General features: G+C 39.7%; 1 protein-coding gene across 1 annotated transcript in view; it reads right to left on the bottom strand.

The window, feature by feature from the left end:
- The window catches only part of LOC134796405 (klarsicht protein), a 338,016-nt gene that overhangs the window by 20,487 nt on the left and 290,139 nt on the right, over window positions 1-27,390 (bottom strand). The window contains exons 9-18 of the mRNA XM_063768608.1: window positions 20,622-20,792; window positions 18,213-18,374; window positions 16,984-17,143; window positions 14,423-14,985; window positions 12,643-12,786; window positions 11,546-11,773; window positions 10,573-10,799; window positions 9,530-9,911; window positions 8,518-9,276; window positions 6,308-6,404 (exon numbers count right to left, since the gene is read on the bottom strand). Coding sequence (XP_063624678.1) covers window positions 6,308-6,404; window positions 8,518-9,276; window positions 9,530-9,911; window positions 10,573-10,799; window positions 11,546-11,773; window positions 12,643-12,786; window positions 14,423-14,985; window positions 16,984-17,143; window positions 18,213-18,374; window positions 20,622-20,792 — 2,893 coding nt within the window. The remainder of the gene's footprint in view (window positions 1-6,307; window positions 6,405-8,517; window positions 9,277-9,529; window positions 9,912-10,572; window positions 10,800-11,545; window positions 11,774-12,642; window positions 12,787-14,422; window positions 14,986-16,983; window positions 17,144-18,212; window positions 18,375-20,621; window positions 20,793-27,390) is intronic.

Below are 27,390 nucleotides of genomic sequence, written 5' to 3'. Positions count from 1 at the left end.
ACAACATTGGATCAAATGTAAGTAAGTATGAAATCACCTCTTGATGCGCGGAAAACACCTTCGAAGAAGTGTATAGGTAATTCATACTTTGAATATAGCGATTGGGTTTCGTAGGTAGGCACCACATTGAGCAAATACAAAAGAGGTGAGAGGTCGTGACTTTTCTTTGTCTGAAGTAAAAAATATTCATTAGTTACCTATAAATTAATCATTTTTCAACTTACTGAAACAAGGCCATACTACTTATGTATAGGTATTTATTCAATGAACAACAAAGACTAGACAGCTTATATTATATAAAACGGTCGGAATACATTTTAATAAGGGAAACTAAGCTCGAATAGAAAACGAAGCTCCTTGATGTTACACAATGTATTCAAATTCAAAACAAATGCAGTCGATTTACAAAACATAGTTAACTTATACGTGGCTTTTAATATGGCTAGCTTAGCGGTGTTTCAAACGTGTCTGCCATAGCAATTACGTCGCCTTTTGAAACGTCTTAAGGATGCGTGTATGGCCTACATTCCATACAATTATCCTTAGTTTAGAATGCTTATCGATGGGCAGGCACTTGAACACGTCTTCGTATTTTAATTGCAGTTGACGGCATAATAAACTGGCAATGCCTCGATTTATAAAAATATAACTTAAGTCTATTGACATGTGTTTTGAATGCACGAGTTCCTGTTGCGATAAAGAAAAGTCGTTAGTCTCGAATAATTTCGCGATAACGATAACACATGTGTCGCTTGCTAGCTACAGCTCTGTAGATATGGCTGTGGCCTTGTGTCTTCGCCAACTGCAAATATCAGATCTATTTACTAAAGCGATTGTTTTGGCGGCAATGCCAAAGAATGCACTGCACTACTAGCAGCCATGTTGCGCAAGTATTTTACATACAGTATTTTAATGAGCAAACTTTGTCTAAAACATTATGTTGGTTCAACTGTTACCTAATACCGTATGAAATCCGGAAATTCTTGATTTCATTCTCGTATGCTATTTGTTATCATGATTGGCCGCTTGAGTAATTTGAATAACGAAATACATATTATGAGTGTGTAACTTTTTACTTACTTTTCCGAATACGCGGTCCTCTAAATTCTTGAATAACCAGTAAAACTTTGTAAGACATAGCAAATTAATTTAATAACTCAAGTTAGCAGTTACGAGATCAAATCAGCACTGAGATCAAAAATGTCTCTGCATAATATCGTCTGTGCATTGAAGTATTTGTATTACTTTTTAACGTATCTAGATGATGTCATGGGTAAACGTGATTTTATGATCAAGTGAATAGTAAAAAACCGTATTGACACTCGATTGTTTATTGACCGAAGCGAAGCGAAGGTCTACGTTTTGACTCGGGCATTTTGCTTTCGTATGTCCGGATGTTCTCCTCTACAGGTCGCAATTCTTAACCGATTCTCGTGAAATTTTGTGACCGAATTTTATGACTAAATAAAAATTTTTTGTCAATCCGGTTTTTGGAAAATTTTAAAAATGGCGGAGTCGTGATACCTGGCGCCTAAACAAATAGTCGTATCGATATCATAAGACTTTTTTCTTTTTGAAACATGTTTACAGAGTTAATAGCAAAAAATGCAGAAAAAAATTATCGCTGGTTTAGGCGGTATTTAGATATTTAATTTTAACTAATTTAAATTTGAGAAGCAGTAGCTAAATTTCGTCAACCCATCTAAGAACTATTTGGCTCAGTTTGTAAACGTTCGCTTTTTCTGTTTGCACAGAGGGTCTGGGTTCGATCCCCAGTAATTGTATGCTGGGATATTATAACTTTTGTATTTTTTTACACATAAATTTCGTATTGTTTTTCTTTAATTTACTATACACCGTGTTTTTATTGAATTCCGTTAACTTCGGGGTATAGTTAAGTACGTTTATAAGAACTAAATGGCATAGTTAATTTTCAAAAAAAAAATTTTTTTTTGTTTTCTTATTTGTTTTTTTTTTTGTTTAAAAAGTAATTAAATGTAGCATATAGCGTTGTTGTAATACGGGCATTACATTTAACTCAACCAAACAATTGAAATCTGTGACATATCAATGTCATTTCGTACATCAATCGACCGAGATTGTACTTAAGTTTAGTAGCAAATGTATGAACTCATTCTAAACACTAATCAATATGTAAGCCGGCCCTAAGGCAAGTGTACACGCTTGTAGAGGCCTTATAGTAAAAAAATAAATTATGGATTATCTCCGAAATGGACTTAATTAGAACATCGGTGTCTTTGAGAAAGTTACTTGATTTAAGCTCAGGAATGCACCCTTGAAATTAACGGAAATCAAAAAAAACACGGTGTATTTAAAGCTCTTAGCACCATGTTATTTCAAGCTCTGCTCGCGAGGTCTACAGCTCATAGAGCCACTAGTATTAGACTTTTGACACATACTACCTAGATTTATGTTATATGAAAATATTAAATACCTACGCCACGGAAAGTTACAGCCATGAAACACCTTATTAGATTGAGTAGGTATAGCCTTAATTTACTTATACTTGAATTGAATGCAAAACAAAAGACAAAAGAATACTGTACCTACATGTAAAGTAAATTTTCGTGTGCTAGTTCTTAAAATGCACTTTATGTGCGCATAGTTTTGTCTGCATAGGTGTTCATTTAAAGTCGGCATCGGCAAATAGATTTTTAGGTTACATACTTATAAATGCAAAAAGAGCTTGTGTGCAGCTATTATGTAGTGTTAACTACATAAAATTAGGATTTGACTGTGTTCAAAGTGGGTGTTTAGCAAAGTGATTATAGCTTTTGAGGTCAAACGACTTGCTATTGTCAGAGCGATGATTGCAATTTTAATTTTCATGGCCATTTTCTGAACAGTCTATTCGGTGTTCCGTACCACACTTGGAAAAACTATTCTCTTAAAGGGAACAAGACGTCATTTAGGAAGGTGTTCTTATGTATTTCTGTTCGCGTTACATTCGAACCTACAAATGTACCTACTCATAAAACTATACGTCATAAAACAAAGTCCCCCGCCGCGTCTGTCTGTTTATCTGTATGTAGGTATGTTCGCGATATACTCAAAAACTACTAAACGGATTTTTTTGCGGTTTTCACCTATCAATAGAGTGATTCTTGAGGAACGTTTAGGTGTATAATTTGTTAAGTTTTTGTGTAACCCGTGCGAAGCCGGGGCGGGTCGCTAGTAATATATAAACGGAGGTGATTAATAGATTGATTACTAAAAGTACCTACACACATATTACATAAGTACATAACAAAGTAAGTTTAAAATGAATGTACTTTCAGAACAATAAATCTACTGTCGCTGCAGTATTTTAACTAAGCAGTTATTTTAAGAAAGCTAGAAAGACAATAGAAGGATAATAGGCTAGCTACCGACAGTGTGTACCTACAGGTATTTCTACAGAAACTATTTATGGAACTTTAACTGCCGTTTCTGTAAAGCAAGATATTAGAGATATGGAGGCAAAATTAATAGAGGGAGCCGTCTAGGCGTCTACCCCTGCGCTCTTAAACTATTTTAGTAACCACTTACATGTAAGTAAATACCATTTTCAATAGCAAACTATATTAATATATTTAAAAAGAAGGTTTTTGGAGCCTACATATATGTATACACCATTATAGAGTTAGACCAAGAAAAGTCTGCAGCGATTTTGATTAGCCCACGCAGTGCAAGTAGGTATTATTTGGTATTATTAATACGTCATAATTTCATTAAAGTTTGACGTTTAAAATAACACTTGCCCTGCGTGGGCTATCAAAATCTCTGCAGACTTTTCTTGGTCTAACTCTATCATAAATCGCTGTATGACGATGTTTAAAAAAAGTGGATTTTATTTCTTACGTAGATATCTATAATAGTCGGCCGAGCGCAAAATGTGCAATACGAGTATAATCTACTGTCTACAGTAATTCATAACATAAATAAACCAAGAAAATAATCGCCATTAAAAACGCCATAAAAAAACGAAACAAACTGCACGAGTGTCCTCTCTTTCGGACTTAGCGGGACCGTTCCGCTTTCGTTGGCAGAAATAGACGCGCCGACCGTTTGGTCGCCCGCCTCGCCCGAGTCGCCGTTTCCGGGAGACGATAGGGTTGACAGGCGATAACGGTTCATTGTGTCGCGCCGGCAGAAAAGGGCTTAGGTGTGCTTCTGATCAATGCAGTTTATACGTCTAAGGTGCACTGTAGTTAGAGATGTGGTGATGATTAGATTTTAATCGCGGAGAATGATAAACTACCTACTCTCTGTGTTTGTAAGCACTAAGCACAAAAGTATACTTCAGCGCATTAAACAAATAATAATACCCACAGCATTGTTTATAATTATGTAATATTGTGAAACTAGGAACACTATTGTATGCGCTAACGATGCAGATTTAACAATAGCTTGAAAAAAAACCAACGGATTATGAAATGCTATTTGTCGTACTTAGTTGAATATCTTTCCGACAATTTGTTTTGACAACCCTGTTAAAGGAAGGGATAAATCAGTGTAGGTAGGTATTTATCGCAAGTCACCGAAGCCCTTCGTTCCGTGATTGCTTTTAATTTCGCAATTAGTCAACTCACATAGGTAGATGTAGTAGATTGTTAACTATTATGAAACGGAAGCAAAACTTACAGAATCAAAGGGAGACTCGTTTGACTTGTTTGACAGTGGTTATTTGATGTGTTATCGCTTGCATCATACATGCCCGTGGTGTCCGTAACCTTGTGACAAAAGACCGACTAATAATGACGATAGTATAATACGTGGGTAGGTATTTTATACTAGAGTATATTTTTTACTAGAGTATAGTATAAAATTCAGTCTCTTCTGTACATTAATAAAATGGGGCGACGAGGCAAACCGGTGCCAAACGTGGAGAAACCTTGGTCGGTTGGTACAGGGATTAAATGTTCGTATGACCGCGACATTAATTGGATACACACTGGATGTATTAATTCGCAAGTTGCAACAGTACATAAATAAATACCAAGCTAAAAAACTGGTAGCTGAATTTCAGAAAAAATACACCGTTGTAAAAGGATTAATGTCCAAAATGATCGTTGAGTACAGTCAAGTGTAAAAATATGGGTGCACACATCATATTCAAAAATATGTCCCATAGCTCTTACTTATGTCAGCGAATTAAGAACTATGGCACATATTTATGAGAACTTTTATGCATCTATATGTACATATGATCGTTATTAGTAGTTCTAGTATTTAATGAGAAATAATAAACTTGTCCAACGTTATCCTGTGCAAATATCGAAGCTTCTTGGCTCGCAAACACCGCATGATGCACACGTACAGAAACCGGTCGCAACCCGAGTAAAGAAACCGCAACCGGCCACCTACCGGTCGCATTTTTGCGAGAAATAAGATACGATTTTATTCATGGTTCATTGTTTCGGTCCGAATTGGAGCGACACTGCGGTCGGTTTTTAAATCGTACAACGTCGATGTACTTACATGGGTACGCAGACATTTAAAAATGAGTTTTACCTTGTATCTCGGGAAATACATTAAGTGAACATTCAGATTTATATTTGGATATAAGGTTTCTTCTTGTCATGCTGTCAAAGGATCAAAAAACGACATAACTCAGCACTATGAAGTTTCATAAGTACATTATTTATAAAGGCCTCATGTCTCAAGTCGGGATACAAGTGTGGTAAAGCGTGTCAGTCTCTCTATTCTAAATCTAGTCCTTCAGGACTATGGACACGTACTACAGTGATTATATAAATCGGTAGGTATAGTCAGATCAGCCATGTTTCTGAAACATTTCGGAAGCTTTAAGGCGCTTCTAGTTTTTTTAACTCTTGTACAGCTGAGTTAAAATGTAGTTACTTACACGCTTCTAAGGCACTGACCATAAGGTTTTTTTTAACGTTGGCTTGTAAACATGTTTGTGAATTCGGCCGTACAAACTATCCATGGACCAATTATGACTGTGCTCCTTTCTCGAATCAAAGGTAATTGAAGCTTCTATACAACGACGCCAACGACATACGGCGCTGACATTTATTTAAATAATGTAACTACTGTTTTTCAAGTTTCAAATTCCTTCGACTCTAGAACCGTGCTCCCTGATTCCAGGCCAACCAGTTCATGTGAATCCATTAACTCGGTCGGAAAACCATATAACATCAGTGTACTAACATTGAATAATTTTACGGTTTAGACTCACTTGTTTTTAGTGACTCGCACACAAAACAAACAAATGAGTCTAAACTGTAAAATTATTCAATGTTAGTATGTCTCACAACAGTTTAGATTCGATCAGTGTACTAACCTCTGATGTCCCGCTGCAGCGCGGGCGACAGCGAGCCGCCGGCCAGCGCGGCGTCCAGCAGGTTCATGTTGTCCCGGCATCGCGTCTCCAGCTCCGTCTGCGTATGAAAAACTTCATTCGCTCAACTCCATCGATAAAGTCGCATCGTAAGATAGCGCATTGGCTTCAAACTCCCGTGTCAATCAATTTAAAAAATATACTATAGCGTATAGACATCCATTTTTTTTGTTCGTAATAGTAGTAACTGTTTTTAATTTAGAAACATACGATCTGATATATAATTAAGTCTGATTTTGGGTGAATACAATGCTTTAATTAATAACAAAAACAATGCTCATCTTTAGATGCGACTTTAAGTTGCTCTGTAAATCCATGCAGTTTTTTTTTCACACTACTTAATTTAGTTTTACGAAGTGTAACAATTTATTTTAATGGATTTACATAGCACAAATAATTTACAAGTGAATACCTGACCAGCTGTGCATGTGCCACAATTAAGAACTTTAAGAACAAACAAAACAATTATAGCCAAGTAATTATAAGTACATTCCAACTAACTCACTTTCTCAAAACTCCTTATCTTCTTTAGCAAAAGCAGCATTCACTTTATAAAAATCCATATCACATGCAACAATGTTTAAAATTTTTTGATCATGCCCATTAAAAACACAAGGAGTGTAAATTTTATCTTACAAGGTAGTTACTTCTAATTTCTATTAACATAACCAAAAGTTACATCAAACAAAAACGCAGGTCTAAACTAATCGAAGAAAGGAAATGCCAAACATTAGGAAAGCATGTAGGAAAAGCCGAAACAATTTAGAATTTTAGAAATTTCCGTGAAACCTCTCCGAACGATAATGAAAAGAAATATGTACTTTGAGTGTTGATAGAGAAGGGTGTTAATTGACTGAAACTCCATTTAATTTTCCAACCGACACGTTTATTCCTCTTAAACTGTTACACAAAAATAATCACTTTATTGTTTTAACATTTTGTAAAATTGCACAAATAAAATCAATTAACAGCCTAGCCCTAATCAACAAGTGGTTAACTATCTTTACATAAATATACTGAGATATACTGCGGAGTTCAGTCAATGATACCTATGTTATTCACAACAAAACATATATAGCAACAACTGTTAACAACCGAAGGCGTTAAGACTAACTAAGCGTACAGATATATCACTCAATGACAAGAATACGCTTCTAAAATGAGGTAAACCATAAATTAAAATAAATTAATTGCTCATCGCCATCATAAAAGACTTGGCGATATTCAAGCGCAATTTCTTACTCATTCCTGAATTCATCGAAATCGTCAAATGTAACTGTTGTTAATTTGAAATTTCAATATCATTTCACCGTTTTATTGCCACTGGTAACCCCGAATGATTCTTTCGAAGCTTTCTGTACCATTGTACAATATGCAAGAAATCATTTGATTAAAGATTATTATGAAAAATATCGAAGTATTCGATAGATACCTAGCACCGAGTAATAACCACCAAGAAGATGAGATGATTTAAAGGGAAAATAAAAGGCAGTTAGTAAAAATGCACAAAACACATCACACTGCAAACAAACTGTTAGTAGGAGATAAATAAACATAAAAATAAGGTTGAAAACTCAAACAAAACTTATGGAAGACAGTGTCACTTTAAAGGTACAGCAAATAAAAAAAAATAGCAATTAAAAAGTAAGTACTCGTTTTGTAAAAAAAAGTTAGTTGTAATTCAAAATGATACTGTCCTAGTGAAATTATGTAGATTAAATATTAATAAATTAGTAAGTTAACATAAGCAACGATTGTCAGGTTTTTTTGTTATAAATAGTATAAATGTTTTATAAATGCTTGTTATTTGTACATTCTTCCATTTCTCATACAAATACGTCGCATTTATTGTCTTTATTTTACCTGCCTAAAACTAGCACAACGTTATTCGAGACACAAAACCGCCTAAATCTGACAATCGCAGCATACTTAATACGTATACTTACATAAATTAGGATAAATATCACACACGCCCAAGCCAAATGTCATTGAAGATGTATGTAAACTATTACTAGGATAGAGAAAGCGGCGACGGCGAGGCAGAGGCGCGCGCGCAGCAACGCGGGCGGGCGGCGCGCCGCGAGCAGCGCGGGCAGCTCGTCCTCCGCCTCCGTGTGGCTGCTATCTAGATCGGTATCGAATTGGGTCCTTACGTAGTCGAAGGCGCGCAGCAGGTCGGGCGACGCCTCGTGGCGCGCCATCATGGCCTCCGCCGCGTCGAGCTGCGCGCTCGAGCGCCGCACCAGCGACCGCACTTCCTCCGACTCCGAATCGGAATCTCCGCTCCAGTTCCTTCGGCTGTGCTTCTTGGGACTCGACGTGTCGTCCTCGGAATCCACGTTTTCGGTCGAGCGGCGGCGCAGCTCCGATAGGGCCACTTTCTGCAGCTCCGACTCTACGTTCTTGTCGACATTTCTTCTCCTTCGGCCCAAGGAGTCGAGTATGTCCGGCCGGTTGTTGACCTCGGTGTACTCCAAGGAGCTATTGACCTCGTCGCTGGTCATGTTCGAGCTGTGCCGGCGGCGGCTCAGCGCTTGCACGTTGAGCAGGTCGAACTCGGGTGATCGTTTGTTATTTTTGCGATCGCTCTCAGACGCTTTGCGGCGGCGAACGCCGTCGTTGCTCTCGATGCTAGTATTGTTCCGGGACCTCTCTAGACTGTCGAGAAGGGACTTCTTGCGCTCGGCGCTCGACATAGATTTTTTGGGTTTGCGAGGCGGAGTGTCGACGGGGCGCTTCTGGCGAAGGTCGCGGCGGCGGGCCGGCGAGTCGCGTTCGGGCTGCGCCGACAGGCTGGAGCAGCAGTCGGACTGCGAGTCGAGGAAGGCGCGGTAGTCGTCGCCGAACTCGAGCAAGCGCCGCGCCGCGTCAGAGTCTGGGGCCTCAGAATACGGCTCTGAATTGTACTTTTCCTGTGAAGAAATAGTTAACAAATAACTACTACGGACAACTAATACTAAGTCTCATGCGAGAAAAATTATACCTACCAATTGATAACACCTTTACTACTATTAGAACTAAGAAAAAAATCTTAATATATTCATTCTTCTAACACGAAAAGATACGTGTATTGGACTTGTAAATCTAATCCTATTCAATTCATATGTGTACTACATACTTCTAGTTACTGCATTTTACAAACTAATAATATAATTATCTACAAACCTGATAGAAATCCCAAGCCTGCTCCGAAAAGGAGCTATGCTCCTCCGTGCCCGCCGTCACACTTTTGTCTATATCAGAGTCCTTGTCCATGCTGAGGTCCCACAGCTGGCTGGGGTCGCCCAAACTCAGTGCTAGGAATGTCTTTTCTCGATCCATGCTTCTAGCTATCCTCGGCCTGACCAAGCCCCCGGCGGGGCCGATCTTGAAGCTCGGCGCGACGCCTCCTGAGATGTCTGGTTCGTTCTGCTCGGGGATGGCGTTGTCCTCTCGCGAGGAGATGTGCGTCTTCTCTATGCTCTTACGCAGGTTGGCGATGGTCGCGAGCTGTTGTTTGATTAGTTCTTCGTCGCTGTCGTTGCCGGAGGTCGATGTCGTGTCGAACCTGAACAATTTATAAACCGGTTAGATATTATTCTCCTACGGATGATTTGTGTGCGTTGGAGGGTTGGACACTTCTATATCAAAAACTTAAACTTGACACCGAGACTTCATGCTAGTAATAAGTGTAATCACAGTGGCGGCGGCCGCGGCGGCAGCGGTGGTCAGTGGTTGGCGACAAGACCAAAATTAACGTGACATTTTGCGAGGCCCTCTGGTGGCCGAATTATGCATAAACCATGTGGGCACGAGGCCACTCATACCGCGAGGTTGTAGGCGGTGGCCCACGTCGCCTACGCCTAACGCCGGTCCTCAGTTTTTTATTTTTTATTGTTTTTTAGTAAGCGTGCTGCTCTCTACAGTTTATGCACGCTTCCTTGCTCGGCGTAGGGTCTGCTTCCTTGTGGCTTAAATGGAAAACTTGACATTGACACATCACTCAAATAAATAGGTTTCACCTTTGCTGCCCTCTACAATTTAGGCATGCTCCCTATATATATGGTATAGACGTACCTACTCGATAAAACAAATGAACATAAGAAATAAATTGATTACGTTGTTAAGTTCCGGTAGACACGCGAAACTGTAACGAGAGTATGGAACTAGTCCGTTTTAGTTACTAGTAGTACTTAGCCTTGGGAGTTTGTCAAGTGTACAGCACTAACCTATTCTTCTTGCTAGTAGCCGGGTCGCTGGCCGTGCTGCGCTCGTGCTTGTCCTCGTGGTCGGGCGTGAGCGCGCAGAAGGACAGGCTCTTGACCATGCGCTCGCGGCGCGCGGCGTTGTGCCGGCGCAGCTTGAGCCGCTTGCGCCGCAGCCAGCACTGCTTGTCCGCGGCCTCCACGCACGACGTGCACGCCTCCGTCATTGTGTTTGTGCTGGACACGTGGCCCTACGATAACAGATGGCGTTAGTATAGATATTCCCTGTAGTTTCTTATGTCAAATACCTACACTACGAAATTTTACATAGTTCTTACATATGAACTTTTCGCATTCTATAAAAATCTTATATGTATATTAACCCCCTTATTCATAAACGTTTACTAAAGTTGACAAACCGATAATAATCGTTTGTCCCTTTCCATCGGCTTGTCAACTTTAGTAAACGTTTATGAATAAGGGGGTTAATTAATAAAAGTCAAGTGTAAAACAACCAGAACCAGTTCATAATCATGTTATTGTTTTTTGTTATATTTAGTAATAATAAATTATATATTTAAATAAAAGTTAGTATGGATTAATTTTGTTAATTTAACCAATCACTAGATGTCACTAGGTGGTACAAATACACGCCCCAGTGGCGCTACCATGCGTAATTTCTTGGTAAACTCTGTGAATGTTCCTTTCTTGAAAAGCTTCAAAAAGTTCAAAAATTTATGTATTAAATGAAGCGTTAACGAAATTTGGTCAATGTAAAGAGTCTGACCAAACGCGTTCAGATATCCCATTGCAATTTAACTTTTATTATTCGACAATTGTTTATTTTTATTTTACACTAAACAGATATCGTACAATATCATAGGTAACATACAATTAGACATTATGGTTTAAAAGTAGCACGAGATCCAAAAACACACAACATGTTTTACAATTAAACGGCAGATATTCTGTTCAGGTCACCACAACTTCACAATACCTGTACAGTAGTAGTGCTGCCCCTCAGCTTCGAGTTAGAATTAGCCGGCGTGACCCTCTGCGGCGACGCCAGCGTGTTGAGCGCGGACTCAGATATAGACATGACGCTGTTGATGGCGTCGGCGGTGGGCGTGGCCGCGAGCGAGGCGGCCGCGCCGCTGAGCTGCGAGATGCACGACACGGACCACGGCCGCGCGCTGTTGCCACCTCGCTTCTTGCGGAGTTGCACCTTGGGAGGAACGTGAACCTTAGCCAAGGGTTAATTGTGTGGGTTAGTGTTGCACATACACTCTGAATTCTTCAAAGGTGTATATTGAACAAAAGGAAGTTTTAATTTTGATGATTATTTGATATTTGATTATTTTGAGCATTTTAAATAAATACGCCAACCATACGGTTGTTACGGTACGGTTCAATTGCAAACCTTCAGTTATATAGGTGAAGCATCGTCTTCAAAAACTAAGTGCACTTTAGTAGCTAAGCTTAATATTGATGTTTCTACTCGCCGCTAGATGTCGCTAGTGGTTAGTGGTGTCAAGTAGTGTGTAGTGTTTACCAGTGAAAGAAAATGCAGCTCGAACAAGATTACTTCAGTGCTTTAAAACAGTGAGCAAAATGTAATTGTTTGGAGTTTGTTTGGACTTCAGTCATTTATTAACAATTAGGGTAAGTAGATTTTTTTTTGTTTTTACTTTGCATTGGACGTGAAAGATGTGTTTACATTTTTACACCTTTTTGATAAGTGATAAAGTAATAAAATCAAATTTATATTTTCCAGGCCAAGAAGTACTCAACTAGTAAAATAATAATTATATTATATAACAGCCTTTAAAAAAATTAGTGTATGCGCTTAAGAACATGGTGAAATTGGTCAAACTGGTGAATAATATTCTCCTCCGCCCTTATTAGTTAATAGAACATAGACCGAATGTAAAAAAAGAACCCCCGCCGGTAGTCAGTTAATAATATGGACAGTATTTTTATAAATACGATTAAAATATAAATATTCCCAATTTCATTTAATAAGAATTAAGTTACCATTTAGTAATAGAAGTGGTTATACGTATAGCACAAAATGTGGTCATAGTCAAAGTTTACCTTGGCGTGGTGTGTAGGCGTGACCGTGCAAGTGGAGGTACTCATATCCATCGAAGAGTGTATGTTCCTCTCTTCAGAGGTCAATGATGTGTCCACTTCGCTCTCGGTGGTGTACTCGCCGGATGCGTCACAACTTTCCGTACCCTAAAAGAAAACAAAGGAAAAAATGTACACAAAAAAAAACGAAGGCTTAATGAAGTTGGCCAACGACGAGAGCCGGTTTAGATTCAAAACAGTATTTTCACACTCTTGTACGTACTACCAGCGCCATCTAGCTCATGTTTGATATAACACGTTTGTTGTTTACATAAATTACAAAATGTAAGCATTACCTTTGAGATATATCTATTTCCTAATATAAAATTGCTATGTAAATTACTCAGTGCTAATTTACACGAATTTATAACACAGCTATCAATACACAAATACGTTTCGTCTAAAGACTCGACTATAACTGAACCTAAAATTACCTATGTAGTGAATCCGATTCATTAATTACTTCCGAATAAATTATACGAAGAATGGAAACAAAGACAAGGTTATCGCTGCATTTAACATGTGTTCTTCATAAGTGAAGCCGAATAATACTTATCGGCAACACGCTATTAAAGTAGTATTTAGACGCAATGCTCATAAAAATTTTAGTGCCATAAGTACATATAATGTTTTTTCTGTTATGTGATTCGGCATGTATGAAAGAACTGCTGTTGTTAACAGATGGCGTTAGTTGTACAGATTAACCGTCTATATATATTTGTGTTTATGGTATTTAAAGACAAGTTCTGCAATTCTGCTGTTTTATTTATTTTACTTACACAGTATTCACACGTGACTTTAATGATTAGGGTGGTATTCCATCTGTCAAATATCTTGGTCCAATGTCATTGCGTCTCACTCTCTCATTAGCAAAATGCGAGACAAAATACACATTGGACAATGAAATTGGACAGGTGGAATACCCGGAGAAGCGACAAAGTATAAATGTGGGATTTCATGGTAATTAGAAATATGAATAAAATACTAACTAGAAATATGAAAAAAACCATTGATCCGGTTTTTTTTGTATATGGGGTAACTATACTACCTATACCTATAGATGGTCAAGCAAATCTTGTCAGTAGAAAAAGGCGCGAAATTCAAATTTTCTATGAGACGATATCCCTTCGCGCCTACATTTTTCAAATTTGCCGCCTTTTTCTACTGACAAGATCTGCTTGACCATCTATATACAACAACACATTTAGGAAATACTTCTCAAGGGAATTTAAAGCAGCTCTCCACTTTCACACTCATAAATTCGTAAGTCGAGGTGTTACTGCTGTTAACCAAAAGAAGTTAATCTTAGCACCTGTAAAATTTCTAAGGACGGGAATAAATTTATCTCAAAAGTGGACGGCAAAGTCGACTTTGCCGGTTAAATAATAGGTCGCGAAGTTCGTAGTTTATGGTCAGTCAAAAATTTAAAAGTTAAAAACATTGCAGTCTCGATTTCGAGACAGCAATGTTGCATACCATTGCCATTATTTGTGGAGTTCATCAACATTCAGTCGAGCCATATCAAATGAAGGCATGGGTCCATTAAACAGCCAAACAGATGATCAGTAGGTACTTATTATTATAATGTTGGTACCGCGACTATTTGTAGCTGTCTCAGATCCTGGGTAAGTCATCCGTTTAAAATTAATCCTCAGCCAGCAAGTAGCTACTTCCGAGCCTCGACAATAATGTACTATTAATTGTCGACGACATATAGGTAATAAATTTTATAGCAAATACATACCTGGTGCACATTGTTGTTCCCCTCCGAGCTCTGGTTCAGCCACTCCTTGATGCGTGACATCTTGGCCCGGCTGACGTTCTTGCCGTCCTCCTCGAACGCCAACGGCTTGAAGCTCCTCACTCCCTTCTTCTTAGCCATTTGCTGCTGCGCCTGCTTCTGTACCAACTCCTCAGCCTGAATTACTAGCCTCTCTATGTCCTTGCACCTTGTGTTATTATCTCTTATCAAATCAGGCGTCGGTAACAATTTCGGAGGTTCTTTTTTCTCATCAATAGGCAGCTCGCATTGTATTTCGACCGATGACGTCATTACATCAGTGGAATCTTCGATAGTTACTTTAGAGTTAACATAAGTCCATTCTTCTTCGGACGACTCTTCTTGACTTTTCTCGTCTGTTTCGACTAATTGCCGGTCCGAGTCTGTGTCGCGGTGCTTACAGTAAAATATGGCAAGGTGGTCAGATTTCCGGTAGGTCTGGTTGAACTTCGACGGGTCGGCGGGCTTTTTCCTCTTGACGACTGTTGGTGGAGTCCTCGGTTTCTGTACGGTCGTGTGTTCGAGCCCTAGAAAAAGCAAAGGCAAATGACAATCGCAGCATTGTTCTGTTTATTTGTTTGTGAACGGCGGCATTCCTCAAACTCCAGTGTCGGAATTGTTGTTTATTGTTTTCATTGAATGGCGAATATGAATGACTGATGCGGGTATGCTCGCGTGAAACGGAAAGCTGATGAATATGAATATTTATAGACTCTCATAGCGTGTAAGAAAGTAACGTGATTTCGAATTTCGATTCGAGAGTTACTTTGTTTGCGCAGAAACATAATGTACGATTTAAAAAAATACTATGAATAAAAATGCTTAACCATTAAAAATATATATAATGAGCATTAATCCAAGAAGGTGAATCATTGAGGTGATTTTGGAACTTTTTGCAATTAATAGAAAGGTGAACCGTTTCATTTTCTAGTTACTCATAATAACTAGAAAACGAAACTGTTGAAGTTTTCATCATGAAGATCGTCTGGTCTATGTCGCACTAAACTAAGCGCAGCGTTCAAGAGAGGGTGAAGGAACACATAGCAGCTGTTAAAAATCGCCATGTAAACAAATCCGCAATAGCTGAGCACTTGCTCACAACAGGAACGAATCACTGGATTGAGCTACATAAACCCAAAGTCCTCTCCAACGAGCGACACTATTATCCGCGGATCGTGAGAGAGGCGATTGAAATTAAAAAACACCCTAAAAATTTCAATCGTGAGGACGGGTACAAATTATCGTCTACTTGGGGACCAGTGATTCAAATGTTGAAACCAGCGGATATATCTTCGGACCAGTGTACGGATACTGTGAGTGTTGCGTGTCGTGCCGTGGACAATAAACATTAAACTTTTAACGGGTAGCTGCAATTTCTTTGTCTACCCCGTACATTTTTATAAACTAATTTCGGGTAGTTTAGTGGTGTTTTATTAATATCTCCGTTGACATTTGTTGGGACGTCAGTCTTTCCGTGACCACAGCTGGTGCAACTCAGCTGAAACGTCGGAATTAAAGGTAAAAATAATGAAATTATATCGCGGTAGACCCGTTTGTGTAATTAAATATGTGTACAAAACGCGAGAGTTTAAAGTGTTATATGTCGCAGGCGTCTGCTTGGCTGCGTCCACTCGGTACGCGAGCGTCCATGTTGTGTCGCTCAGATTACAGTCAGAGTGGAAGCCAAACTCATTCGATAAGCGTACCCAGTAATCCGATACGTACCATTGTATTCGTCCATCATGGCCGGGACTGTCTGGTCTGTGTCGCGGGCGCCTGCTTCGCTGCCTCCACTCGGTACGCGGGCGTCCATGTTGCGTCGCTCAGATTACAGTCAGAGTGGAAGCCAAACCCATTCGATAAGCGTACCTAGTAATCCGATACGTACCATCGAATTCGTCCATCATGGCCGGGACTGTCTGGTCTGTGTCGCGGGCGCTTGCTTCGCTGCCTCCACTCGGTACGCGGGCGTCCATGTTGCGTCGCTCAGATTACAGTCAGAGTGGAAGCCAAGCCCATTCGATAAGCGTACCTAGTAATCCGATACGTACCATCGAATTCGTCCATCATGGCCGGGACTGTCTGGTCTGTGTCGCGGGCGCCTGCTTCGCTGCCTCCACTCGGTACGCGGGCGTCCATGTTGCGTCGCTCAGATTATGAATGGAAGCCAAGCCCATTGGATAAGCGTACCCAGTAATCCGATACGTACCATCGTATTCGTCCATCATGGCCGGGACTGTCTGGTCTGTGTCGCGGGCGCCTGCTTCGCTGCCTCCACTCGGTACGCGGGCGTCCATGTTGCGTCGCTCAGATTACGAATGGAAGCCAAGCCCATTCGATAAGCGTACCCAGTAATCCGATACGTACCATCGTATTCGTCCATCATGGCCGGGACTGTCTGGTCTGTGTCGCGGGCGCCTGCTTCGCTGTCTCCACTCGGTACGCGGGCGTCCATGTTGCGTCGCTCAGATTATGAATGGAAGCCAAGCCCATTGGATAAGCGTATCTAGTAATCCGATACGTACCATCGTATTCGTCCATCATGGCCGGGACTGTCTGGTCTGTGTCGCGGGCGCTTGCTTCGCTGCCTCCACTCGGTACGCGGGCGTCCATGTTGTGTTGCTCAGATTCGCAGTCGGACCCGAAGCCGCGCCACGGGTACGTTACAACATAGTCCGGCTCCTCCTGGAACGAGGGTAATTTGATATTAGCGATGTTCATTAAGGCAATATGTAGGTAGGCAGTGTGGGATCATAGCATTTCAGCATTACTTAACGCAATCTTTCAGCTAAGTTTAAGTAAGTTTAGTTCAAATGTTATTATGGAAAGTAGTACCCAATGAGATCCAATGACCATCAAAATTATAAAAACGTAAAAACCCTTAACTAATATGATACAATACATTTCTAAAAACCATGTGACAAAATGGAGTAAACCGTTTGTAGTTCCCCTACTCCTTACAAGAGAGTGCTGACCCATTAATTAGAGTCGCGGCCAGCCAAGTAGTGTCAAGCTTTTTTAACCGAGACTACTGCTTAGCTCTGCATCCTTTTATCTATCTAATCGTCACTAACTGAAGCTTATACCACCTCGAAGGACGACTGCTTGCTGTCGCCCGAGCTGTCGTGCCACCTCTGTGTTCACCGTCGTCGCGGCGAACCGCGCCGTGGCGTGCCTTCTCGATTTAGTCAGGGCTGCTACAACGTTCGGTATTTATCCTTGTTGTTTACGGTCACTAAATCCAGCTAGTCTCACCTCTGAGGCCGACTGCCTGCTGTCTCCCGAGCTGTCGCGTCGCCGCTCTATTCGCAATCGTCGCGGCGAGCCGCGCCGTGGTGTGCCTTCCCGATTTAGTCGGGGCTGCTACAACGTTGTCTATTTATCCTTGTTAGTCTACGGTCACTAAATCGAGCTTGTCTCACCTCTGAGGCCGACTGCCTGCTGTCACCCGAGCTGTCGTGCCACCCCTGTGTTCACAGTCGTCGCGGCGAACCGCGCCGTGGTGTGCCTTCCCGATTTAGTCAGGGCTGCCACAACGTTCGGTATTTATCCTTGTTGTCTACGGTCACTAAATCCAGCTTGTCTCACCTCTGAGGCCGACTGCCTGCTGTCTCCCGAGCTGTCGTGCCACCCCTGTGTTCACAGTCGTCGCGGCGAACCGCGCCGTGGTGTGCCTTCCCGATTTAGTCAGGGCTGCTACAACGTTCGGTATTTATCCTTGTTGTCTACGGTCACTAAATCCAGCTTGTCTCACCTCTGAGGCCGACTGCCTGCTGTCTCCCGAGCTGTCGCGTCGCCGCTCTATTCGCAGTCGTCGCGGCGAGCCGCGTCGCGGTGAGCCTTTCCGACTTAGTCGCGGCTGCTTCAACGCCGGCTCTTCGTCGCTGTCGCTTGCTGCTTCGGCTGAAGCACAGCCCTGGAATATAATTAATACTATATTAAAACAACGGTTACATCTTGTAAAATTATCAATAATATAAGAATAAGACATGTAACTTATATTCGTAAAAAGGCAGTTTTAAGGGGCCCACTGATTACCAGTCCGCCGGACGATATCGGCCTGTCAGTTAAAAATTTGACAGCTTCGAACAACAGACAGGCCGATATCGTCCGGCGAACTGGTAATCAGTGGCCCCTTAAGGACGCGGCCTATCATTGCTATCAATCAATTAAATATTAATTATTTAATGAAAAAAAAATGCTAAGGAACGCAATGTAACATGCATAGATAGAACGGTATCTTAATGAAGTTTATTTATTACTTGCGTGGACGTAACGACTTTTCAATGTAAACAAATATAATCTCTTAATAACGAAACGGCGCTGACTAAATGAATGTAACGTCCCTCTAAAACTATCAAAGTAGAACACCGAACACCATCCTAGTTATATGCATTTGTGAATCGTATTTCATTCACTAATAGCATTACGCTTTCATTTCATTCAATTACGTCCATTCATAAATTAATTTATACGCACTAAAAGTCGTTTAGAAACTAAAGAAATTTATGGCCAGCTATTGTCGTATAAAATAGTTCGGGAGACGGACAGTAACGATCCTTCTTTAAACAAACGCGCCCCTAAACTAAAACCGGCGCACTACTTTCTCTATTCATTCGAATATAAACCTTTCCTTCTTTCAAGGGAAAACGAATGTAGGTCGAGCATTCTGTGGTATTTATAAAAGGACATATAGATAGACACTATATACAGTCGCATCGTAATAGACCAGCCGCTGTAAGTTGCTTAGCAACGGGCAATGAAAACAAATCCCACACAAATTCAATAATGTGATTTATAGAGGACACGTGGCTCCGCCAATCGGATTACACTTAACATTCAACTAATGTGAGGGTAGGCTGTTAAATTTGATCGCTAGGGCTAAACTTGTCAAAATTTTACAATGTAACTTTTTTACTCAACTCATAGTATTTCAAAAGTAGGAAATAAGCAGCTACAGACATTAGGTACCTTTATGCATAATAATATCAGTTATTATTTCTTAGTTCAGTGGTAAATTCTTTGTTAATATTTCGATGAGGCTAATATTTCGAGATACGGAGATATTAAAGACGGAGTCAAGTCACAATACCTGAAGAGATAAATAACTATGGATGGCGTTTATATTATTCAAGGTTTACGTCACCTTCGGTGGAGAGTGATTGATGACTACGTGTAGTTCTAAAATGAAGTACGCCAGTCTACGTAAAGTTCAATTGAATATCACAAAAGTTTGAGCACCACCGACAAAAATAAGTGGTTAACCGCAAGGGTGAAACCAAATTGCATGAATAACAGCCGCCCGAACTCTCATAAAGTTTAATAGCAATAAAAGGGTTTGTCTATGGCCAATTTCTGATGCCACTTGGGGCTGTTTGCAAACAGGGTGCCGCGGGTGGCTGCCTGAGTGCCTGATTGCGCGTTTGTCGGCCGTGTGAAAAAGCGTCGGAATTGTTATAGCGGGAAATACGCACACATATTTTATTTTGCATGTTTTGTAATGTTTATCTTTGTGAAATATTTGTGTGTGATTTATAAGTTGGTAATTGTGTGGACTGAACATAAACTTCAGCAAGAGGAGTTTGAACTTGAATACTCATATATAAATTAACTGACCTTTGTGGTTCATAAATAGTTGATTGAATATTAGTTGTAGATCAACAATTTTTATTTAAAGTGAATTATTATGTAGATTTAACAGGTTAAGGGCATGTCGAAATTAACTGTTTTTAAATTAAATTTCAATATTTAATTGAGATTTCGTTCGTCCGATTCTATTAGCAAAGTGAAATTTGAGATATGCTAATATTGAGATTAAATTAGACAAATTTATACGTTTATTAAATATTAACAGTGTGCAGTTGTAAAAAATATGGAAACATAAATTATTCAAGATTATAACATTTATAACGCATTAAGTAGTTTAAGTACTATATAATTAGTGTCAAGTATGTCATTAAGTTGAAACAGTACAGTTCAGGTAGACATCATCGACGCCTAATTATCAAAGGAGCTACGAGTATGATCAACGATGATGCGAGCTTGTTTACTTGGTTGACTGCCACTCAATGGCGCGGAGACAGAGGAGGTGCCACCTCAAGAACCGCTTAAGCTCAAGGATCAAGGTACCGCAAGTAAGTGATGCAGGTGGAGAGTTGTTTACCTGGTTATCGATCCTAGCGAGGCACGCCTCCAGATGGCACTGCCACTCGATGGCGCGCAGGTACAGGAGGTGCCAGCGGCGCTCGAGCGCGCGCGCCGCGTCGCCGCCCGCGCACAGCCTCACCACCGAGCTCACGATCCGACCGTGGCATTCGACGTCGCGTTGCAATACCTGGACAACAGAAATAGGAATGAGTAGTTGTCATGGTGACAAAGTTTGCCATAATCATGTGCCAGATATAAGTAGGTATTCAGACATTTATGTAGCAGTAGGTCTGGTGTTCGCTACATTAAACATGATGCAATTGGGTGAAAAACTAATTATGAAAACGTTGCGGCAAAATGTGATCAGTTGTTTACACAATTATTTCATTGATTATTTTTTCCGCTCTTACGAGCGCGATGCATTTTTGATAATATTTAATCAATTCTAATGATATTAACTGCCCCCACTTTGACCTCTGTTATACATATGACAACTTTTATTCTGTTCTTAATTTCAACGCGGGAAATTTCAAAGCCAAATGGTCTATGATTCTTTGACCGCGTCTAATGTGAGTTTAAAGATATTAAATTGGAAGTAGCATTAGTAGTAGTATTAAGTCTATTATTCACAATAGGTAGAATTCGTAGCACTAACTCGCGTTATATAATATATCATACAAAAGGAAAGACCCATGCCGCTCGACCCACGTTGTTTATAACATGAGATGACGAGGTTATAATGTATACTAACGTACACAGATGCTAGACGAGCCTTCAAGAATATCCCATCTATCATTCTAGTTCCCATAAATTTTGCTGTCAAGCCGTGTGCCATAAATTTAACTACTTTCCAGAGGGATGTTATGGTGATGCTTTGGCAAACTTAATAGAAATAAGAATCGTCGGCTAAAATCGCAAGTCTTTTAACTCAATTTCAAAGTCATTAGGGATTTGCTACTTTAGCCAACAATACGTAAATTTTAAATCCTTTTAACTAATTTCGGAGAAGATAAGAGGTTTGCGATATTAGCCGACGAAATGCTCTAACATCTATAATATAAAAGTATGTCGATCAGAATGAAACGGCTATCAGTAAACAAATGCATCGAGATCAATAAAACCGATACGGAATTCGTGTTACGAAATGGCTAACGAAAACAATAAAGAATACGGCCCTAGCGTGCCGCGGGATAAAAAATATAATCTGGCCGCGCACAATACGGGCGAGAAAGCAATGATGGAACCAATCAAACCGACAATGGCCGTTGACACAGCAGCCATTTAGTAGGGGAAGAAGAAAAAAGTAAAATCTGAAAAGCGAACAAAGGGCGGAACGTGCTGGCATCCCATGAAAGTGACGGTTGGCAAATCGAAGAAAATAACGACAAAAAAAAAGAGTTCGAATATTGACAAATTGATACCTATGACAAAATAGTAGGTATAATAGGTACTGTTGCTGTTGATCAGGCACACGCATCAAAATAGGTAGGTATATGAACGTAAACAGTTCTAACAGAAAACATACCGTGCGATATCTAAGCGTAATAAATTTCGCTGATTTAATTTAACGATATGATGGTTAATGAATAATAAAACAATGACTTTTAATCTGGCGCGATGGAGCGCGTTGATATGATTGCTGCGTTATGACGTGCAGCTGCATTCTTGATTGAATCTTGGTTCATCGTAAACAAACCTCGATACCGGTGAACGCATTCAGTAGCTCACAGGCGTGGATCTAATAGTTAAGATGAATACGAGCGTATTTCGCGTGCACAATACCTACGAAGAAGGTTACCCTGGAATAACTTAATGAATTATACGAAGAAAAACTAGGATCGGTACCTAAATTAAATTATATCTATGCAACATGAATCATTGCGCGACGTTCAAATTCACGTTGCATGCAAACTCTTTCCTTTGTAAAATCAACTAGCAATTTCAGAAAATGGAAATATATTATCAACTAGAAATGATTGCCTTAAGTAACAAGGTACCTCCTAATGTTGTATGTTCCATAGACGTAGTTTATTTTGAAACAACTGACTTCAAAACACGAACCAATCAGCCTGCCGGCATGTAAGGGAAATCAGTAATAAATATCCCAATTCAATCTAATTGGGTCTATTCCAATCTTGTGCAGAGAAACCAGACCATAACGAGCATTCCGTAAGCGATGCGTATACAAATTACCATCTAGAGAATACAGATTTCGATACTGATAGGTAATGCCGATGCACTATTACGGCGAATTACGATTTATCGAGATCACTGCTCGTTTATTTTGATTTCCGCCTAGAAACGCAGTCGTTAGGGCGCGGGAAAGTTTTTGGAAGAGTGTACGGTTCTCCATGCAAGGAAAGTAATGTATTTACCTACTTGTATGCTTATAGTCCCTTACAAAGCTGAGTACAGTGCGTACCTACCTTGGTTTACTTGGTTATTGTTAACTTTGGTGCACTGTTTAATGTACGCACTGTGTGTGTACGCACAATGTGAATAGTTAAATCATACAGCGTGATCTAGACACAATTTCTGATGACGCACCATGTACAGTTGTACACATACGAATTGCTACACGTTTGGGTAATAAAGTTAAACGATCCTTCAAAAATTCTTGGAATTAAATCTCGTGTAGGTGCAATATTTACACATAAATTATTTTATTATTTGATGCATTCAAAATAAAATTGCGTTGGAGTAAAAGCATCATGGGTTCTCAATTGAAGTGCATATAAAAATGTTTGAAGTGTTCACACCTAATTTATTTTTATTTTTATGAACAACCCGCGCCACAGGAAATATAGATAAAGATATTATAAAATATAAGTGAGTAATAAAAGACATGGGAACTGAAATTTATGTAAAAATATATCAGTTGGTTCATTTTTATGCAGATTGCATATTAGAGATGTGATATCTTAGAGATGTGATGTGATCAAGCGTGATAACTCGAAGGCAAACTATAATGAGAAAACTAACCAGCTTAATGGAAGCAAACATAAATATCCTTAATTTACAAAACCGTTTCACCAATGGAGGACCACTTGTGAAGTGAACATATTTAATGTCTTATTTTTAAAACTTGAAGATAATTGAGAATATGTATAAGTATGTAATATATGTAAGTTAAGAATCTGTATAAGTACCATAAAATGTTTTAATGGAGAAACAATAAACTTTGTTAAGTCGAAATACAGTTACCTAGATTTTGAACATTCTGGCCTGTGTAATACCAAGATAAAATATACAGTCTAGGATCAACCGTGATATTATGCATTCGCCGAGATATCATGAAATACCAAGAGGTGTAAAGTCAAGGCGAATCATGCGGTGAGGATGTCGCATTTCGCAATCATATCGTGATATGCCGGCGCGAGCGTGACAGACTATGGGGTTAGCTGGTCATATGTCTTGTATATAAATGCAAAAGTTACTTACAAAGTCTATGCTTCTAGTGCCACAGACATTCATTTTCTAAAACGTAAATATGTTAATTTCGTTGGCTTTTTCCTTGTGATCTATGCAAGTTACTTAAATGTAATAGGTATTATATTTAGATATTAATATTAACTAGTTGATGTAATAGGTATTATATTTAGATATTAAGATTAACGCTATTGGAGCGTAAGCAAAGTCGGTAGAGTATTAGAGCTTCAGACAGTGTATCGAATCAACAACCTTTCAACAGCACGATTACATTTTTTACATTGCTTCCGACAGTTCTGACTAATTCAACACAAGACACGACAAAGTTTACATTGCAATAGATGGCATTAACTAATAGAGCTCTACATGCATAAGCAACAAGGTTACCTTTCGCAATCACGAAACATTATTTGTCCGATGTTTCATTTGCCAAATTTTCATTTTCCATGTTTACAATTGAACACAGTATGAAATATTAAATACAGTACCTAGGTTGTACTGTACTTATACAGCGAGTAGTATAATTTGCTCAGGATCTCAGGTGTTCACCCTTCACCGAGTGCTCAAACCATTCATTACGCTCTTGGATTGTAATGGTACAATTTGAAATCAACACTAAGATTATTTCTTGCGGAATAACATCGTGTTCTGCTATTGACTCGAGTTCAGAATCATTTGTATCTTGAATGTGGGTTACACAGAACAATTATGTAAGGAGAATGCGCTTGAATTTAAAAATAACAACAAATAAACAGGAAGCCAACAAAGACAACACTAGATACAATACAGATGTTGTTGTACGTACTTATACAGAGTGGCTAAAAAATAACTGGATTTCCGTTGCCAGGTAGGTTTTGGGAGCAACTTTTACTATGGACCAACCCAAAATCGCGAGTAAAAGTTGCTCAGTATAATCCCATAACCTCCCTGGCAACGGGAATGCAGTTATTTTTAGCCACCGTGTATTGAAGACCTGAAGCTAATGCTACATTGGAATGATGACCTTACCGGAGTATATGAAGAAACCGTTCCGCTTCTAGTGTTTGAGTAATGTTCGGTGCACTGTTCTCGTTATAATTGGCGTTATTACTGACGTCGGCCAGCGAATCCCCGCTGTCCGACCCCACTCATAATTGTGCTTCAAACAATCGCACAAAGCAATATACATTTCGTAATCTCGTCTCATTGTTGTGTCAAAAACGACGTGTCTTATCGTTGACTACTGGAATAAGTTATATTAATAGTTATACAAAAAGCAATACGTTATGCATAGACGTCATAATTGTTACAAGACGGGCTAATGGCGGATCAGTTCGACAGATGGTAATTAAGTGATTGGCTAACTAGAAATCGGAGAGATGTTTTTTAATAAATGCATCCTACTTAGACGGTACGCTTTATAGTCTTGTTAAAATGTAAGTAGTAAACAGAAAAACTCCATGGGTGGTCGTTCACATCACAATACGTGAAAATGTAATGGCATTTGCGTTCCCTAGTCGAGTAGTGCCCTGGCCGCTAAGAATTTAAACAGACAGATATGTAAGTTACTCATCACCTTTTCTTCGTGTTTACTTAATTATAATCTTCTCACGAAGATCCGTTATCGTATCGGAGACGATCGTTTCTGAGTAATCATCCGTAACGTTTTCGTCGGAATACTTAATAAAGTTGGCAATCGGCATCAATTAGAGCATTCCCAGGCATCCCCGAACAAAGCATACCGCACCGTACTTGCTTATATAATATTAATCTTCACGCTATTGCAAAAACGTTGATAATGCAGTGTTGCATTGCACATGCACAGTTTGCACACGTCAAGTTTACGTCAAGGTCCGGCGCCGGCGCATGCGGCGTGCCGGCGGAGTCATCGGCCGCCGCTGCCGGATTTAGCCGACGGCGAACGGAAATAGCCGAATGTCCAGAAAGCACGCGCTTGTCCGCGTTTCAGCGAAATGTTTGGAGCACCGGTCAATGGCGGTGTAAATCATGACCGGGAGTAACTTTGTGAATAACCATGACTATAAACAGGCATTCTGAACTTACGACTATTGAAAGCCAGAGTACTTGCACGGCGTAAAATTATCATCTACAAATCGTAGATCTACAAGGGAATACTAGATGTAATTTAGCATACCTATATGTATTATCACTACACCTTATAAAACAATGTCCCTCGCCGCGTCTGTCTGTTTGTATGTTTGTTCGCGATAAACTCAAAAACTACTGAACGGAATTTCATGCAGTTTTCACCTATCAATAGAGTGATTCTGAGGGAGGTTTGGTTGTATAATTAGTTAACCCATGCGAAGCCGGGCGAGTCGCTAGTTTAATATATAATTTAGCATCTTATTATTTTATAGTGCGGTCTCCAGATCTCTCTATATCGATGCCCTAGTCCCTAGTAGAATAGATCAATTCGTTGCAATTAAGGCTTTTGTTTATGCACACATAGTAAGACTAAGTACAAATTACATTTTTTTAGTGACTGCACTAAGACTAAGGTGTCAATATGTATTGTGTTCTGATACATCTGATGCATGTGAATATTTAAAACATATGACATGCCTATTTTCATATTTCGATAAATATAACATATTCGATTTCTATGCATTCATTACATCGTAACTCATTCTAGTCAAGAGTACAATAATTCTAATTTGCTTGTTCACTGTGCGAATCACAACAGCAAAGTATGTACAATTAGGTAGGTACTTATACCTATTACCTACCTGCATACAAAAAAGCGAGAAACATCATAATTCCTTTTTAATAACTTCGTAAATTGTATTTCTTTTTAACATTAAACTGCTACCAAAAATGGACGTGATCCAAAGCTTTATGCAAATCCAGATCCACGACCAGTTCAATTAAGTATCGCACAAAGGCTTCTTACAGTGTTTTTTCAAATGCTCGTTCAACGTAACGAAGACGTGAGAAATCGATTCCAAGGCCCAAACTCGACCGTGTTTTGACTGACACGGAACAAAAATCCAAACTTAAGGACGTTAATTATGAACAAATTGAGGAAGCGTTAACAAAAATACCGCAGACGCTTCGCATAGAGAAACGTTTTTTTACAACTCTCAGCATTGCTACAGACGGGCGTAATTACGCTGTCAATGAGAACGACATTTCTACAGAACACCTCTAAGGGTTCTTTGGAATACCGCAGAGAAATCCATTGCAAGAACCGTTATAATATAGGTTATGTCACCGCAAAAGGTAGAGCGGACGCGAGGCGGTACTACGGGTCTTGGATATACCCAAGCGCAATTTTCTCAGTGCGTCTGCTTCGGAAATACTCAATTTACTGTTAATCCGCGATGGCTGCGCCTTATTTACACTGAGGCAGGCGG

This window comes from Cydia splendana, chromosome 1 (assembly GCF_910591565.1).
Source record: "Cydia splendana chromosome 1, ilCydSple1.2, whole genome shotgun sequence".
In the NCBI taxonomy this organism is placed as follows: Eukaryota; Metazoa; Arthropoda; class Insecta; order Lepidoptera; family Tortricidae; genus Cydia; species Cydia splendana.
This window is presented reverse-complemented; position numbering and strand designations above follow the sequence as displayed.